We start from the raw sequence: 15809 nt of genomic DNA on the forward strand, positions 1-15809 counted from the left end.
TCATGCCGCCCAACTTAATCACTCTCAGTGAATCGCTTCCTACAACCAAGATGCGTTTCACCATTTTCTTCCTCGCAGCCGCGCACACTGTTACCAGCGCAGTGGTGCAACGAGCTCTCCCCGTCGAGTTCGGTTGCACTCCGTGCTCTCCCAATGACGGTCCTCACTACGATGCCGCCGCCAAAGCCACAGCAGAGATCGATCCTGCCCTGCTCGCAGAGGGAAAAGCTTCCTTTGATCAAACCTTCGAAGCCGGATATCACCCAGCTCTATGCGATGCCCATCCAGTGAACTGCATCACAGGGGCAGCCGGCGTATCATGGACTGGAACTCCAGGGCTGACAGCGCCTTTGGGCAGATGGAGGAGGAAGGATGGGAGTAAGTTCCCACATTTCGAACGGTATTGTTGACGAGCATAGACTGACTAGTTTTGTAGCCGACACCATTGCTTGGGGTTACTGGCAGCAGACTCTTCAGTGGACAGGAGCAGGTGGTTCAGGCACCACATACAATGCTCACTGCACCATCTTGACTTGCGTCAAAGGCAGAATGCAGGCGACAATTGGTACCGAAAGCATCAAGGGTGATGGAAAGACTGACGATACCGCGGAGAACATTTGTGGGTGTTTCCCGAAGGATCTTGACGCGGACATCACGTTCAGTCTGTTCTAGCGCCGCACGTAATAGCCGCAACTTGAGTCTCTTATTTCGTTACTGCCTTGAGATTGAATGTCGCTGCAACAGAGGACAAAGTATCGGTCTTTGGCACTCCAGGCTTGAAATTCCGTAGCGACCTAATAGATCCACTCCATTTGCGAGGGGCCGATGAGACCGGACCTTTCTCAATAAGGTGCCCGCGGACCAGAAAGCAAAGCAGAAGCTCATTGATCTCAGCAAAACAACTTGAATCTTCCGTGAGCAGTCAGACCACCAAAGTCTCGACAATATTCACCGCTCTCATTCTTGAATCAGCGTGCCTCTGATCTCCGTCTGCAGTCAGCCCTTTCGTGCTAGCACTCTGATATCTACTCCAGTCACATTGATGACTCCACAGTGCTTACGCTTCCACTCTTTCTCCGGATGCACCAAAGCAAGTGAGAAGTTCCTTAATAGCGTCGGTACGACTTTGTATATCTCAACAAGCGCCAGATGCTGTCCGAGGCAAATGAATCGGCCTTTGCCAAAATGGAGCAAGCTCTTAGACATAAGAGCGATCTTTGCTTGAGATGCTGCGTCATTGTCGGTGACAAGCCACCTCTCAGGAATGAAGTGGTCGACATCATCTCCGTAGATGTGTGATTGTCGATGAACGGCCCAGCCTGCACAGCCAACGCGAGTTCCTCCAGGAATAAACTTGCCATCAATGGTATCGCCCGAGGCTGGTACAAGTCTTTCCATTAAGAAAGACGCTGCAGGATGGATGCGGAATGTCTCCTTGATACATGCATTCAGGTAGGGTAGCTCGTGAGCCAGACTGTACGGCACGACTTTGCATCCTGCCGGCAGATCAAGATTATCGACCTCTTCTTGCAGCCGAGAGTATCGTTCTGGGTCCCTCAACAAGTGATAAAACAATGCTGCCAAAGTGCCCGCAAGCGGGTCAGAGCCAGCGGTGGCGAGGACGTGACCGAGGCTCCTGAGGTCATCGTCGGCCATAGCGCCGGGATTTTTCTCCTGGGCGGCCAAGAAACAGTCAAAGAGGTCTCGACGACTGCTTGCTGTATCCCGTAATTTATGATCTCCGACCATTCTCGGAAGTGTATGCTCATCGGCAAATTTGGAGACGGGATTACGAGGCAGCTTCACAATCCCTTTTCGCCAAAGCCAGAGGAAGACTGGATTCTTCACTGTCATGCGGTCTAGGCCTGGCAAGCCACTGATTCTAGCCATCATGGCAGTGATCTTGCCATTGTTCTCTATGATTTTCTCGACATCGGAGCCTGTCTCTAAGAATCCGAATGGCTTCCCGTAAACCACGTTTCCGACGGTATCAAATGCGAAGTAGTGCATCCATCGAGGCAGGTCCAGAGAGTCTTGGCTATCGGCTTGAGCGAACTGACTTGCAATTTGATGAACGAGCAAGGCGACCATATCATCGATCCGGGACTCAAATTGTAGCACCGAAGAGAGCGAAAAAATCGAGGCGATCCCTCTGCGGAAGCGATCGTGCCATTCGCCATCAAGGCTCGAGATGAGTGTACTCCTGATTACTCCTTCATCCACGTTATCCGTGATAGAATAAGATGGAGACTTGGGATAATTTCTAGCCGTGGAGTAAATGTCTTGCACTGCCTGTGCACTCGCGAAGGCCAGACTATTTGGTCCTATTCGCACAACTGGGCCATACTTCTCGTGCACTTCAGGCCATTTTGGGAAGTCGTGGATGCTGGTCCACGAGAAATGTAGTCTCCATGCATATGAGAAACGTGCAGTCAGTGGGCCTGGAAATGCTCGAAGCGGATCGAGCAATAATTGGTACACGAACCACACTAAAATGGTGGAAATTATGAGGATGATGTAGAGCCACATCGTACGCACGCTAAGCACTGCGCGAGGTCTGATCGACAGCTGAAGAGGAACGTCGCTTTTATCGTGCTTTTCAGCCTTCTAGATTAATCAACGTGAGCTTTTGAGTTAACTCGCCACGGTCCTACGACCAGGGAGAAGCTCTGATGCTTAGGGTCTGCCACAAGCATCCCTAGTAAAGCTCCTATGCCGCCATGCAGAAAGAGAATCACTATACGTACGCATGTCAGACTGTGCACGTTGATTGGTTGCAGGTCTATCAAATAACAGAGATGATCGAAAAACAAGAAAACCCTCTCCGCATTTCGAGCAGGCCTTGCCGGACCTACGAAAAGACAAAATGCCATCTGGGAAGATCATTTTGCTCTCCATCTGCAATCGCTGTGGCGGCGCAGCCATTTGATTTGGTGCATAGCCTCAGGTACCCCGCTTGGTATTCGTGTGCCTGTGCCTATGCTGTAGATTCTCAATCCTTTCCATACTTTCATCCTCAATCGACACACGCTTGATTACATCAATTATTCCTTCGTGAGTACTCGCTACCACCAGTCTCAATTGCTCAGCTTTAGCAGGATCCACAGGAGTTGAGCAGATGCGGGGAACGACTCAGATATCTAGTCAGTCGCCAAGGCGTAACATTTTCTCACGGTACGTGCAGAAGGCCACTTGCGACCCACTGTACCAATTTCCAACTCATGGCTGACTCTCGAGATTTAGCACGGTTCTCGTCCAGTCATGTGCCTTCTAATCCTTCTGATGTTCTTGCATAGCTTGCCGATTTCATTCTCGTGGAGGCATTGTCTTTCACGACTCCAGCGTCCTCCAGTGGGCCCACGAACCTGGACATGCAAATGACTAATTCTTCCAGCAGAATGTCCACATCAAACATCTACTTCATCGCCTCATATCCCCACCTGCTCCTCCTTCTCCACAATCTTACAAGGCGCATGATCCACCGGCCTCTTCTCCTCACAAGCCTTCCACCCAAAAGGCGAACACGCCACCATCCCACTCGTCCACCCGATTTTGACATGACAATGAAACCACTCCCTCGAAGCCGAAATCGCCTCATAAAGTTCTTTTTCACACTGCTTGTACATGTAATAATCATTCCATTCGGCGATTTTGTGGGGTTCGCCGCCGAATTGGAGCCAGTAGTCGCCGCAGCGGTAGCCGGGGTAATTGGTTGCTGGGGGGGGGGGGGGGGGGGCTGTCAGGAATACTAAATGGGAGTGGTGAGTGTGATGGGTTGCGTTACCTTGATGATCTTTCTCGAGGTTCTTGTCCAGTTCTGCGAAGCAGATGGCGAGTTGGGTGGCATTGCCGTTGTGAGAGTCTGAGAACCAGATTTTCGTGGGCTTTGCGAGGGAGAGGGTGGCTAGGAAGCAGGAGAAGAGCGTGGCGAGCTTCATCTTGGGCACTGTCAGTCAGTGTAAATGAGAGCTCTCGGTTTATGGAGCTCGATTCTTGGTCGATGAGTGCCAGCTGGGTTGGCTGCGAAATGAGATGGAAAATGGAGGGTTTGGGTAGGTGAATGAGACAACTCAAATGGCAGAACAAAAAAGAGAACGGGATACTATGACAGGTGGCGGTATGCTGTCCTCTCTTTTTGCACCTCTCCCGGTTCCTTAATTCATGGTACTGATGCTGCCTCACAGAAGCTTGGATATCCACAAAGAAGGAAGAATTGCAGAATAATCGCGGCAAGCACCAGGAAAGTATCGATGAAGAGCTGTGTCCCCGCCCTCAATTGCCGCAGCATGGCAGTGCGACACTGTAGTATCACCATGCTGCGGCGAAGGTTGCAAGAAAAATCATGCGTGCCCGAGGATACTTCACGAAGTCATAGAGCAAAGGCTGATAATTTTCTTCCGTAAACTAACACAGTGCTGTCCTTGACGCTGGTACTCACTGCTCGCAGAAACCTGTCGTAGATGAGCATCAATGAGAGTCGGTGACTCAATCATGCCAAGAGAAATCTCATTTCGCGCATTAATCATCTACGGGCAAACAAGCGAACTTATCTCCAAGCACCCATCGCGGGTTCTCCACCATCGCCACTACCCCCGTCCCCGCCCTCATCCTCGACTGCAACATCAGCCGCCAGCGCATAATTCGTAAAGCCCTCTTCGCCACCCTTGGGCACCAAAGTCCACAGACCATCCCCATTCCTCGTGTTAACCTCCATATCACCCATGCGACAGATGATGGGACATTGTCCCTCCTTCGTAGGTTCAATACTACATGTCGGGCTTTCGAGACCTCCGCCATTCGACAAAGCCATGAGTTGCATACCAGTTCCGTCAGATTGGCCGACGACGGGGTAGCCTTCCGCCAGGCCATCCATATTCGAGAGGTCCGCGACTTGGAGTTTGTCAATGTTAAGGGAGAAGACGGTAGGAGCGTATTCGTCATCAGACTGATCCCAATCGTATTGGATGTGGTAATGGATCTCGTCTGCGTCGGCGGGCCATTCGGCGAAAGCCATGTCCTGATCGACGATGTAGAAGGCAGACGGAGTGGCGGCGAGTGAGTAAGAGGTGATGCTCTCGACAGTTTCGGTTGTGCTGAATGTCTTCCAAGCAGTGATGGCCTTGGTTCGGAAGAGGGTTGTGACGCGGGTGGTTGTGACAGTCGTGGTAGGTGTCATGGTCGTCGTCGCCACAAGGTTCAGCGTAGTGCTGATTGTTCTCGCATTGGTAACGACCGATGATACGGTTTGGGTGAGAGTAACGGATGAAGACGGAATCACACAGTTGCAAGCCGCGGTCGTCTGAACGGCATTGGTAGCCTTGAGACAACCCGGCTGAGGGTATTGTCCTTGTCGTGGGGACAAGCTGTTATCGCGCTTCTGGTATGCCACTGCATACGGGTAAGGGTCGTCGCTGTACCTCTTGACTCTTCCAGCGGAGACCAGAGTAGACCCCGCTGCGAAGTTGGGATCCCCGCCCGCGAGCTGATAGGCAAAGCCATCTAACGAGCCGACTTTGAAATATTAGCCATGCTTCGAAGTAAAAGGAAAACATTAGAATTTTCGATGACTCACCTGGAGTTGACAACTGACACTGGCCTGCATCCGGTCCGCTCATAGCATAAGTCGCTGCCGTACAGTTCGATTTGTAAACGCAGGATCCGACGCAGTCTTCGAAGCTGTCGGAGGTAAAGCGGGCGATTGGAGATGCACTGGCAAGAGGACCGCAGAACACCTGGAAAGTTGCTCCGCCTTCGTATTCCATCGTATCATGGCTGTAGGGATTGCTACAACCATAATATCCTCCGTTTGTAACTTGTGCTGGTGGTGGCGAGACAGGAGTTGGGACACCAGAACACTGAAAGCAGGCCAAGTCCAGGTACCGTGGTCCGGCACCACGAGCAAAGCCGAGCTGACTCACTTCGCCTCGGTACAAAGTACAGCTATTGCTATCCCAAGAGAATGCTTTGCAGCCCGGAGCTCCGCTGTCGCCGCTGAATCCAGCCTGGTCAAATGACTTGCATGCCTTTGCGCAGGCTTCGACACTAGCGCGCGAAGCGGAATCCCTGAGAGTCCTTTGCTGATAAGGCACATTGTTCGAGTCTGCATACGTGTAGCTCCATCCGTTGTACTGCTCAAAACAGACTGACGGGTTGGGCGGATTGGGTGCGGTAAGGGCGCAGCTTCCTGCTCCAGCTCCAGCAACAGTGGTGCTTGTAGTAGTGGTGGTGGATGCAGTAGTAGTTGTGGATGCCCTAGTTGTGGTTGTCGTCAAAGAAGTCGTCGTTGTCCTAGTAGAACTTGTAGTAGAGGAAGCGACGACAGCCAAGGTGGTGCTGGTCGTGCTTGATCGAGTAGTAGTCGTAGTCGAGCTCGAAGACGCTCCAACAGCAGCACAAGAGAAACAATCCATGTTCGCCACATTGCCCATGAATGATGGTTCGTAATGGCTTGCATTGAGATCCTTACGCTGGAGCTCACACGTTCGGTCCCAACGGTACCAGACACTCTTGCAGCCTGGCATGCCACTTTCTCCAATTTCGCCCGACGCATCAAGTTTGCGACATTCGGCTGCACAGGCTTCGATGCTCGGCACGTTCGCGAGGTATTTTTGCTTCAATGGGCCAGTGCCGTCATGGGCCGACCATAGATTACCCCCGACGTTGCAAAGGACGGGGTTGCTGGCACTCGCAGTGGCCAATGCGCATGTGGTGGGCACAGTGTTGGCGGCGGCAGCGGTCGTGGTGCCGGCGGGCGAGATGGTGGACTTGCTGACGAGTGAGTACGCTTGCCATCCATAGTGAGGGGCCGTGACTGATGTGACTGCGGCAGTGATGGTCCGGCAGTTGTTGTCATCTCCTCCATAGTTGAAGGCAATACAGTTTCCGATGCATGCAGCTTCGCAGCCCTCTTTGTTTTGGGGTCGGATGTTGACGCTGTCGGGGCTCATGTAAGCCATACACCACTCGTAGTATCGGACCACTCCTGCTCTGGTGAAGCTGGTAGGAGTTGGGTTAGGGCATCCCAGGCCGCGTGGTGATGTTGTAGTAGTCGTGATTGCCGGGGTCGTTGTAGTGCGCGTAGTGGTTGTTGTAAGTGCGGACGTGGTTGTAGTGGTTCTCGTTGTAGTCGTGCTCTGAGCTTGGACAGCCCCGTCCGAGCACTGAAAGCAGCTCATGAAGGCTGCTTGATATCTTGCGTTGGCTCCAGTACCTGGCATCCAGCGGGTGTCACCCAAGCCACCGCGATATAGTTCGCAAGACCTATTCGGCGTCCAGTATACAGATAGACATCCTGGGAGACCAGACAATGAGCCAGTAGTTCTTGAATCGTCAAACTTGCGGCACGCAAGCGCACAACCCTGGAGACTGGCGATCGATGCAGGGTCTGTAAGAGTGGCTTGCGCCAAGACCACCCCATTGTCGTCCTGCTCTCTCGATCGATAGCCCAGGACACCTCCACAGTCGCCACTCGGACTTGGAGGTCGAGCGAACGCGCATGTAGAGGATGCAGCAGCATTTGCCGTGGTGGTAGTCGTAGTCGTAGTCGAGTCCACTCCTGGGACTTCGGGATTCGGGTTGGTGTTCTCAGGCGTGTAGTTCGGGCAAGCGTCAATCACACCGAAAGTGTTGACCACCTGGGTCTCGGTGAACGTGGTTGAGCTAGTCATGGTCGTCGTTTGAGTCGTCATTGTAGTCCGCACACTATCGAGATCGGATCAGTGGACGCCGGAAAGATGTTCGCAATAAACTTACGAAGTTGCTGTATTGGTCACGCGTGCTGCGGTAATGGTAGAAGTGCTCGTCGTAGAGGTCATGGTCATCATGACGGTTCTGGTAGAGGTCAGCTCTTCTGCGTGGACCAAGTTTGGCAGACATCGGATACCTGTTAATCGTGGCCGTTCTCCGAACGGTGCTGTAAGTCGTGCCATAGCCAAGCGATGAACACCAGGTGCGAGCAGCACTCATGGAAGTGCCGCTGGTACAACTGCGTGTGTACAAAGCAGAACATGTCGATGACTGGGACGGGTTCAATTGACGTGCTTCGAGATCTTTGACAGGGTTGGCCACTGCCAACCCGGCGAGGGACAGCGCCGCAAAGAAGCGCATTTTCGCTCAACGAAGTAGCACAGCTCTCGTGAAGGGTTGCGCGAGGGCATGCCGTGGTGACAGTCTTATACCTCGCGGTACGCCTGGACTTGCGGGCGGAAAATTGTGGCTCACCCTCATCGTGACAGCTGCGGGCGAACATGTACGCCTCGCCAGTCCATCGAGTCCTGGTTGGAAGGTGTACAGCTCACGCACGTTCGATGGCGTCCGCGGACGTCCAGCACTGGGTGGCATGCACGCCTGGTGGAAGCCATCGCCCAGAGCCGCCTTCGGACTCACCGCTGGCGCAGGTGCTTGTTGAAGCTATGGTGAAGTGGTGAGAGAACTAAGGCAGCCCAGGGCGCACACGTGGTCTGGATGTCGATGGAAGGCGTAGACGACTCACACTCTAGCGACGAGTGTCCACTTGCTGTATACGGTATTTTGCCAAGCAGCGATAGCCCCATATCGCCTGGCGTCTTCGAAGAGGCTGAAAAACGTGGTGTCTTGGCGAAAGCTACTTTGGGAACCCACGAATCCAGCTTGGAACATCGCGTAGTCCGAAAAGGTCTGCATAAGACTTGTCTCTATTGAGGATGTCCCTCATGCGGCTAAGCCAGCTAAGCAGGCGAGTCTTCAGCTTGGTGCATCGCGTGTCTCGTGGAAGCCACGAGGTGGTGAAAGCCACAATATAGGTCTGAAAGTGGTGCTTTGGCCTCTTGTGGCCTCGCTTCGCGCCGTCGAGCTGTTGAGCTGTGGTCTGATGAGGCTCTCGTTGAGGCTCTGTGGAGACCGTGATGCCGGCTTATGTTCGAACTCCAGCAGCAGAATGCTAGAGCGGGCTCTTGTTCGGTGTGGTGCAGACTGCCTGGAAAATCACCAAGCCCAGCAGTGTCTTGCCATCACCGCGGCGACCCACCGCTACCCGAGCACGCCGTCGCCGGTGCAGGTGAACACGAGCGTCTGGCGGAGGATAGCTCCATTTCCAGTGGGAAGTAAATGTGGATGGCATGATGGCCAAGAATTGAGGCGTGGTGGCAGAAAGGTTGGTGGTTCTAGAACCGTGAGAATCAGGCTGAGGCGTGACGGGACGACCCGGATTTGGAGCCTGAGGCATGAAGATGCAGAAAGCAGCACCGCGTAGAGTCTACAACAACTTCCACATCTTCCACAGCGCCTGGATCTCTCATCGACGATGGGTCTCATCGCCTTTATGCACCTCCAAGACCGGCCAGCAAGTCGAAAGCTGGCAATGCCTTGGCAGCCCCGGGCAGAAGCGGATCCAGCACGACGAAAAATGCGCTGAACGACTTTTCCCAGTACTACGATCACGACTTGTAGCAGTGGCTCAAATGACCAAGGCACAAGCATGGGAAACGACTGCTGGCAGATGACTTCCGTGTACCTGAGCCTGCCTGGAACTGCCTTCGTCTGGTGAAAGAAGACCACTCTCCCTCACCGCCAACACTCCTCCCCGCCCCATCAAATCACCTGCGCCATCCCCGGAAACCACCTCTCCTCCACCCTCGTACTATACTCCTGATACTTATCTCTCACCTCCCCCCCTCGTCGCCTTGACCCGAAACTCCGCTTCCTCCTGCTCCGCCGCTTCCCGATACAACCAGCTCAAACCCGCCAGCGAAATCACCGAAACATAAAACCACGCATCGCCGAAATGTCCTCTCGAAAGAAGCATGAAAATACACCCAATCCAAGTCCCAGCGTAGGAAACATAGGTAGGATGCCGGATATACTGGTAAGGTCCTGTGGTGATGACGAACTCTGGAGAAGCTTTGCCGAATATGACGGATAGACGGCCGAGCGGGGAGGTTGTGTATGCTGTCCAGGCGAAGAGAGTCAAAGAAGCGAGGAAGAGTAGACTTGCGAGAATTGCAAAGAGGACGCCGATTCCGCCTAGGGATTTTACGGTCTCGCCGCGTATGAAACTGGGCCAAAATGTTGCGAAGGTGGAAACTCCGGAGAGGATTTTGAAGAAGTGGATGTAGCCCGGTGAACGCGTTCCAGAGGCAGGATGGCGGAAGTGGATGAGGTAGGCGTAGAGCTGGGCAGAGACTGCGAGGAGGAAAAGAGTATTGAGAGGAGAGATAAGGCTGATTTTTGCTGTGTTCGCGGTTTCTTGGACGACCGACTGAGCCTGGGAGTGTTGCTCTGCGAGGTACTCTTTGGCGCTCATGATGGGAGGTGTCTTCTGGCGTGACGGGACCTGGTGGCAGTCGGTAAGAGTTGTCTCGTGCTAACGTGTTGGCAGACTCTTCAGTACTTGTAGACGCATTGTAACACAGGGCACTCTCAGACTGAGGTCGATATGATGCGCAGTCTCCACTCAGCGGAAGTTGTTCGGATCTGTACCATCACATGCCAAGGCTTCTTCGTCAGGATGAGTAAGTGACGATGTGTTGCACGACATCTGTTGAAAACTCGAACTACGATGGACAGTGCATTGGTTATCATGAGTTCCGGTTCGCCTATGCAGCGCTGAACAGTCGCAGTCGCCAACTACCATTGCATACCTCTTTCTATAAGGCTTCTCTACATCTCACAACCTCCCGATCAAGTTCCAAACCAATGCATGTCAATTTCACAGAGTACTTCTCGATCCTCCAAGCACAATTCACATGCCCGATCAGTCCCCTCATACAAACTCGGTCCTCCCAACCTCCTCTTCATCAAAATTCGAACAAAGAATCACCCTCCCCAACCTTCCGCTTTCAGCCAACACCATCGGCACTCTATCTTTCCGCTCATTCTCACGAACTGCTGGTCAAAGCGCCACGAACGCCTTGGTCGGCTTGTGGTCCAAACGCAGAATAACCGTGGTATTGGCATGGCTCTGGAGATTGTAGACATGCCGAGGAGGCGTAGATTTGCATGAATGTTGCTAAGCCTTACGAGCATTCTTGACAAGCTGATCAACTGGAGGTGGCCGCAAGCAGGAACTTGCACTATCGCGAGGCTTATGAATTTCTTGAGGCGGCGTAAATGCATGAGTGAGTCCGTGAATTTTGAAAGCTGTGACAATGGTGGATGGAATGAATTAAGGCAGCAACAGCGTGAAGATGCTATATTCGGCCTGCGTATTGGCCGAATGCAGACATTGGTGCAATGAACAGTACCAGTCGAATGCTCGTCGAATACTGCCGCACTTGCAGTCTTCAGCAGTGCTCCAAAGGTATATGAGTCCTCATGTTTTCCTATCATCCTCCTATTCTCATCACAGCGCTCAACAACTCCAGCTGAACACAATCAACACAATCCACCACCCCACCCACCTTCCAACCTCAACCAACAATGTCCCACGTCTCCGCCTTCCACATCACCTGCAACGCCGGCTACGAGCTCAACCTCGAAGCCCGCCTCAACGGTAACCCGACTGGTCAACCACTGGCTTCCAAGCTCGTCGCTGGCGAGACCATTGATGTCGATTTGAAGGATCGTGCGAAGAAGGGTGATACTGTGAGTCCAACCATCATCCCACCAACTACCTCCATTTGGTGTTAATGCAGGAGTGTTGATGTTGGTATTGTGGTAGTTCCAACTCTGGGCCAACGCTTCTGGCAAAGACGAAAAATTTCGTGTCGGAGATTACAAGTACTTGTATGATCCGGACAATGAGGGAAAATTGAATGTTATTGCCAGAGGTCGAGTCGATGAAGAGGAGGAATTGCAGGTCGCTGTTGCTTATGAGGTGAAGTAGAACAGTGCGTTCGGTGATTGACTTATCTTTCATTCATTTGTGTGCCGAAATGGGAACCAGAATAGGATCAAACGGTCGTTACTGAAACCTGAAATGCCGTATATATGTAGTAAATCACAGTCGTTTCTGAACTTTGCCCCTGGACTGAGGTAACAACATTGCCGATTCCCAGAGAAAAGAGTCCGCTCAAAAGAATTGGAGCTTTCGTACATTTCTTTTTGAAGCTTCTGTTTGCTCGCTATCGCCTTCTGTCGCTTTTCTTTTATCAGACTGTATCGTCAGTCTTCGCACCTCTCGTCAAAAACACCTCTTTCACATATCTCTCATCCAGCGCAGTTCGCACATGACATCCTATCAGGCCATTCAGATTCGCTTCAAAATCGTCCGCTGCCTGTGAGCTCGCGCAGACTAAGACACTCGCCTGCTCGTTTCGTATCTTTTTCTCGATGTGTTCTCGGATTCCAGACTCGAAGATTCGGTCTTGTGCGCGGAGCTTAGTAGGATTCGAGGGTGTGAGGAGGCACATGTCTACTACTCCTGCTGAAATGGGCTCTTGGATGGCGGAATGGATCGTATTGGTATCTGTGGGGCGGAAGCCGAGGATCAAGGTAATGGGTCCGGGTGGGGGCACATTGTCTTCGTTTTCTACGTAGGATTTTCGAGTGAGATGGAGACGGTGCTGGAGGAGCGATCGGATCGGTGCTAGACCACTTCCTGTTGCAAAGCAGATCACTGGTTTGCTGTCGTCCTGCAGAAGGGCAGACCATTTTGATTCGTGGTGCCTGATTCGAAGTGAAGTACCGGATGGAGCAATTTTGAAGAAGTTGGCCATGAGTCCCTGATGTCGCGACTGTACCAAGAGCTCCAGCTGATGCCCTCTGCCACGAGCCTTGAGCAAGTCTTGACAGCAAGCGGTGGAGTACGTACGAGGCGTCTTCAGTGGCATCGCAGCGAAGACATCGCGTAAGAAAACACTAGATGTCAGTATGCGAGGCATGGCCTGCAAGGCGTCTCGAAGAGGTAGTCGCTCAAACCATGTTCTCCTCGAACTCAACAAGCCGAGCCGATCTGTCCAGTTTACAGTTGCGAAAGGACAGTCAAAATCCACGAAATCGCGGAGAAACATTGCAGTTTGCATGTCGTTGGCATCTGGCAATGGCTCACGTCCGTTTAGTCGAAGTATTCTCAAAGCTCGCTTGACGTCGTTTTCCGCGTTCGCTGGGATGACTGTGACATGCGACAGAGCGTCATAGTGAAGGTCTTTGACATCAAGCGTAACGTGTAGGATGCCCGAAGGCTTCTCTCCCGAGCACTTCATGAGTTGCGCAGGCCTGTACTGAGCAACAATGTCGAATTTGCTCGATGTAGCCAAATGTGTCTCGGTCAAAGTGGCTCGACTTTCGTCAAGGTCGCATGCAACACCAAGCTCTTTTTCCACTTCGGCAATCCATTTTTCGAAATGTTCCCAAGGAGGATCGTTAACCGCAGTGTCCCCTTCAAAGAGGCCACTGGCGAGAGGCCTTGCACCTTTCTGTTGCAGGATCTTGTAGATCTGCTTCGCCGCAGCGTTATATGTATCGTGATACAGCGTACTCCCGTTGCCAAAAATCATGAAGTTGAGGTCCAAGGCATCGAAGCTCGACTGTAGATCCTTGGCGAACTTTGCACCATTTGCGGGAATCTCGCCATGTCCAGTGGTGCTTGCAATTATCAAGACAGTGTCGTCCCGGCTGAGAGTATCTGGCCTCACCCCATTCAGCGTTCCGGGCTTCTGGATGCGGTAAGTCGTGCCAGCTGATTTCGAAAGTCGTCGATGAAGTTCGCCAGCCAGCTTCCGCGCAGTGTTGGCAGCAGTGCAATAATGTATATGAACTGTAGACTTGGGCTCCTCCTTCCGAAGCTGTTCGTGAGCTTCAGCGTGGCCAGTAGTGCCGACCTCCGTCCAGCACGAATCGTGGCGTTCACGATGTTGTAGCGATGCTTGAGCACTTCTTTCCTGCACCTCTCTCCGCCACGCCTTGATTGGACTCTGCACATGTTTGCATATCAGCGGCGTAGGCTGGTAGTTCGGCGCACCTCCGCGATGCCAAATGGGTACGATAGAGCCCTGCGGAGGAGCCAACCAATACGGATTCGCCGGCAAGCGGTAGCCCTTCTCTCGCAAATGTTCATCATCAAAGTTGCAGTACATCGACGACGCTGTCAGAGAATCTGACATCATGACGCCTGCTTCGCGATAAGAATGGCAGACAGCATATGTCAGTTCAGCTTGCGCTTTCGATAATTTGGCAAGTCTTTCGTGCTCAGGCGCTCGTTCGAATGAGGCTTCGTCTTCAGCCCAGCCCAGTGCCACGACGATCTTGGGAAGGACATTGTATCGAAACGAGTCCGCGAGATCACGAACGCCAATTTCAGCGTCCATGAACCAGCCCATGAAAGGTGTGGCAGTGTATTGTACTCCACCAATGTCAAAGCCGAGTTGACTGAGAGCTGGTGCTGCCACCCAGCGTAAGCTCAGCTTTTCGAAGGCCAGCTCGTGATCTGGGTGTTTGATCCGGACCAGTGGGAAGTCATCCTCGGAGATACTAGTGATGTAAGGCTCATCTCCTTCGGCCATAGTGACAAGAGGTAAAAGGTCCCATTGCGTGCGAAGTTGAGGTGGCTGCCAGCCGAGCTCAATGATTGCTTCCGTCAAAGCGACATTGGCCGGATCGCCTAGGATTGTATCATCATCGTTCTTGTATCCGGCGAATGACAGCAATTGCCCATTCCATACCAAGGGACCTCGCTGACCTGGCAGACGTGCCGGAAAGACACATACTGTGGGCGTAATAGTGCCATTGTTGAAAGCCTTCTTCATATTCTCGACCAGCGTCGAGCCCATCTCTCGCGATGTTGTAACATGTCGCAAATCGCAAAGTTGCAAGCTGAATGACTCACTTCGCATAATGCATTTTGCAGAGTTCTGCCACGCCAGCCGGAGGCCATGTTCGAGCTCTTCGAATTTCTGCCACCACACACCTCCAGCCAGCATACTCTGCTCGCATGTTGAGAGTTTCGAGTTGCCCTCTACCTCATTGGGTAATCTGCCAGACAGCTGAACGAGTTGTGATGTTTGCTGTAGTTCCTGCAAGACATGATCCCGTCGCGCAGAAAGCTTCTCCTCCGTTGCGATGATGCCATCTCTATGCAGTTGCCGGAGGAAATCGATCGCCTCTTCTTGTACTTTGCTGATTTCACGATCTTGTCCGACTCGTGGTTCTCTGGTCTTTATCATGCGTCCTGCCTGGCAAAATTCCTCATCACAAGCTGTTGAGCGGAGCACAGGGCAGGCGTTCCGTATGCGATCAAACTCTGAATCTGTTTGTTTCTGGAAATGATCACGTTCTCCCGATGGATCGATGACATCCGCCTGGACAGCAGCAACATCGACGTGCAAGCTTGACTTGGACGAAGAAGATGGGCATCGCGAATCGGAATTGTACCCTGTGTCGTTCGTCTCGCTAAGCTCAGTGGGAGGCGAAGATGTAGTCGAAGAGGTTGTCTGCGCAGCCCGACGATATGTAAACATGGAGTCATGACGAGTGTGGTTCATCCTGTCGCTGGGGCGGGAATAGACAGTGTTTAGCTACGAAGCAGAAGGATGATAGATCCGCCGTCCTGCTGGGGTGTCCAGCGAGCAGCGACCCTCATACGAGACTCTCATGATCTGAGATCTGTTTCCGCATGAGTCGCGATGAAATGCTATCAGGTGCAGTTTCATGAAGGCGGCACGGCTTCTCGTCCACATTCTGCACTCCAGTCGGCTTGTGGCATCACGTACAGCCGCCCAGACTCGGGATTGGAACAATTCAAACGACAGACCCAGTGGAGTGGTCACGAAGCGACTCAACTTGGTCGAGCCGGTTCTTCCACGGCTCTCTTCTCACGCCATGACAGAGCTTCGTGTTTCATGAGTGTTCTCAAGGATGACGTCGGCTGCTCAGGAACGCTGATGGGATATTGCACG

General features: G+C 52.6%; 7 protein-coding genes across 7 annotated transcripts; 2 read left to right on the forward strand and 5 right to left on the reverse strand.

Annotated features, from left to right (window-relative positions):
• Positions 1-50: 50 nt before the first annotated feature.
• Positions 51-672, forward strand: CKM354_001287900 (uncharacterized protein; the record flags this gene model as incomplete). The annotated part of the gene is made up of 2 exons (XM_044808413.1): positions 51-378; positions 437-672. The coding sequence occupies 2 exons, from the start codon at positions 51-53 to the stop codon at positions 670-672; spliced, it is 564 nt and encodes a 187-aa protein (XP_044664348.1).
• Positions 673-996: 324 nt separating this feature from the next.
• Positions 997-2529, reverse strand: CKM354_001288000 (uncharacterized protein; the record flags this gene model as incomplete). Its single annotated transcript, XM_044808414.1, has 1 exon — positions 997-2529. One exon carries the CDS (start codon positions 2527-2529, stop codon positions 997-999), a length of 1533 nt encoding a protein of 510 aa, XP_044664349.1.
• An 899-nt stretch (positions 2530-3428) lies between these two features.
• Positions 3429-3938, reverse strand: CKM354_001288100 (uncharacterized protein; the record flags this gene model as incomplete). The annotated part of the gene is made up of 2 exons (XM_044808415.1): positions 3429-3715; positions 3785-3938. 2 exons carry the CDS (start codon positions 3936-3938, stop codon positions 3429-3431), a joined length of 441 nt encoding a protein of 146 aa, XP_044664350.1.
• Positions 3939-4546: 608 nt separating this feature from the next.
• CKM354_001288200 (uncharacterized protein) lies at positions 4547-8106 on the reverse strand (the record flags this gene model as incomplete). The annotated part of the gene is made up of 4 exons (XM_044808416.1): positions 4547-5511; positions 5573-7701; positions 7753-7830; positions 7883-8106. 4 exons carry the CDS (start codon positions 8104-8106, stop codon positions 4547-4549), a joined length of 3396 nt encoding a protein of 1131 aa, XP_044664351.1.
• A 1461-nt stretch (positions 8107-9567) lies between these two features.
• CKM354_001288300 (uncharacterized protein) lies at positions 9568-10279 on the reverse strand (the record flags this gene model as incomplete). The annotated part of the gene is made up of 2 exons (XM_044808417.1): positions 9568-9658; positions 9705-10279. 2 exons carry the CDS (start codon positions 10277-10279, stop codon positions 9568-9570), a joined length of 666 nt encoding a protein of 221 aa, XP_044664352.1.
• A 1115-nt stretch (positions 10280-11394) lies between these two features.
• Positions 11395-11800, forward strand: CKM354_001288400 (uncharacterized protein; the record flags this gene model as incomplete). Its single annotated transcript, XM_044808418.1, has 2 exons — positions 11395-11559; positions 11636-11800. 2 exons carry the CDS (start codon positions 11395-11397, stop codon positions 11798-11800), a joined length of 330 nt encoding a protein of 109 aa, XP_044664353.1.
• Positions 11801-12065: 265 nt separating this feature from the next.
• CKM354_001288500 (uncharacterized protein) lies at positions 12066-15395 on the reverse strand (the record flags this gene model as incomplete). The annotated part of the gene is made up of 1 exon (XM_044808419.1): positions 12066-15395. The coding sequence occupies one exon, from the start codon at positions 15393-15395 to the stop codon at positions 12066-12068; it is 3330 nt and encodes a 1109-aa protein (XP_044664354.1).
• Between the last annotated feature and the right edge of the window lie 414 nt (positions 15396-15809).

The sequence above is a fragment of the Cercospora kikuchii genome (assembly GCF_019650295.1).
Source record: "Cercospora kikuchii DNA, contig_00009, whole genome shotgun sequence".
NCBI classification, from domain to species: domain Eukaryota; kingdom Fungi; phylum Ascomycota; class Dothideomycetes; order Mycosphaerellales; family Mycosphaerellaceae; genus Cercospora; species Cercospora kikuchii.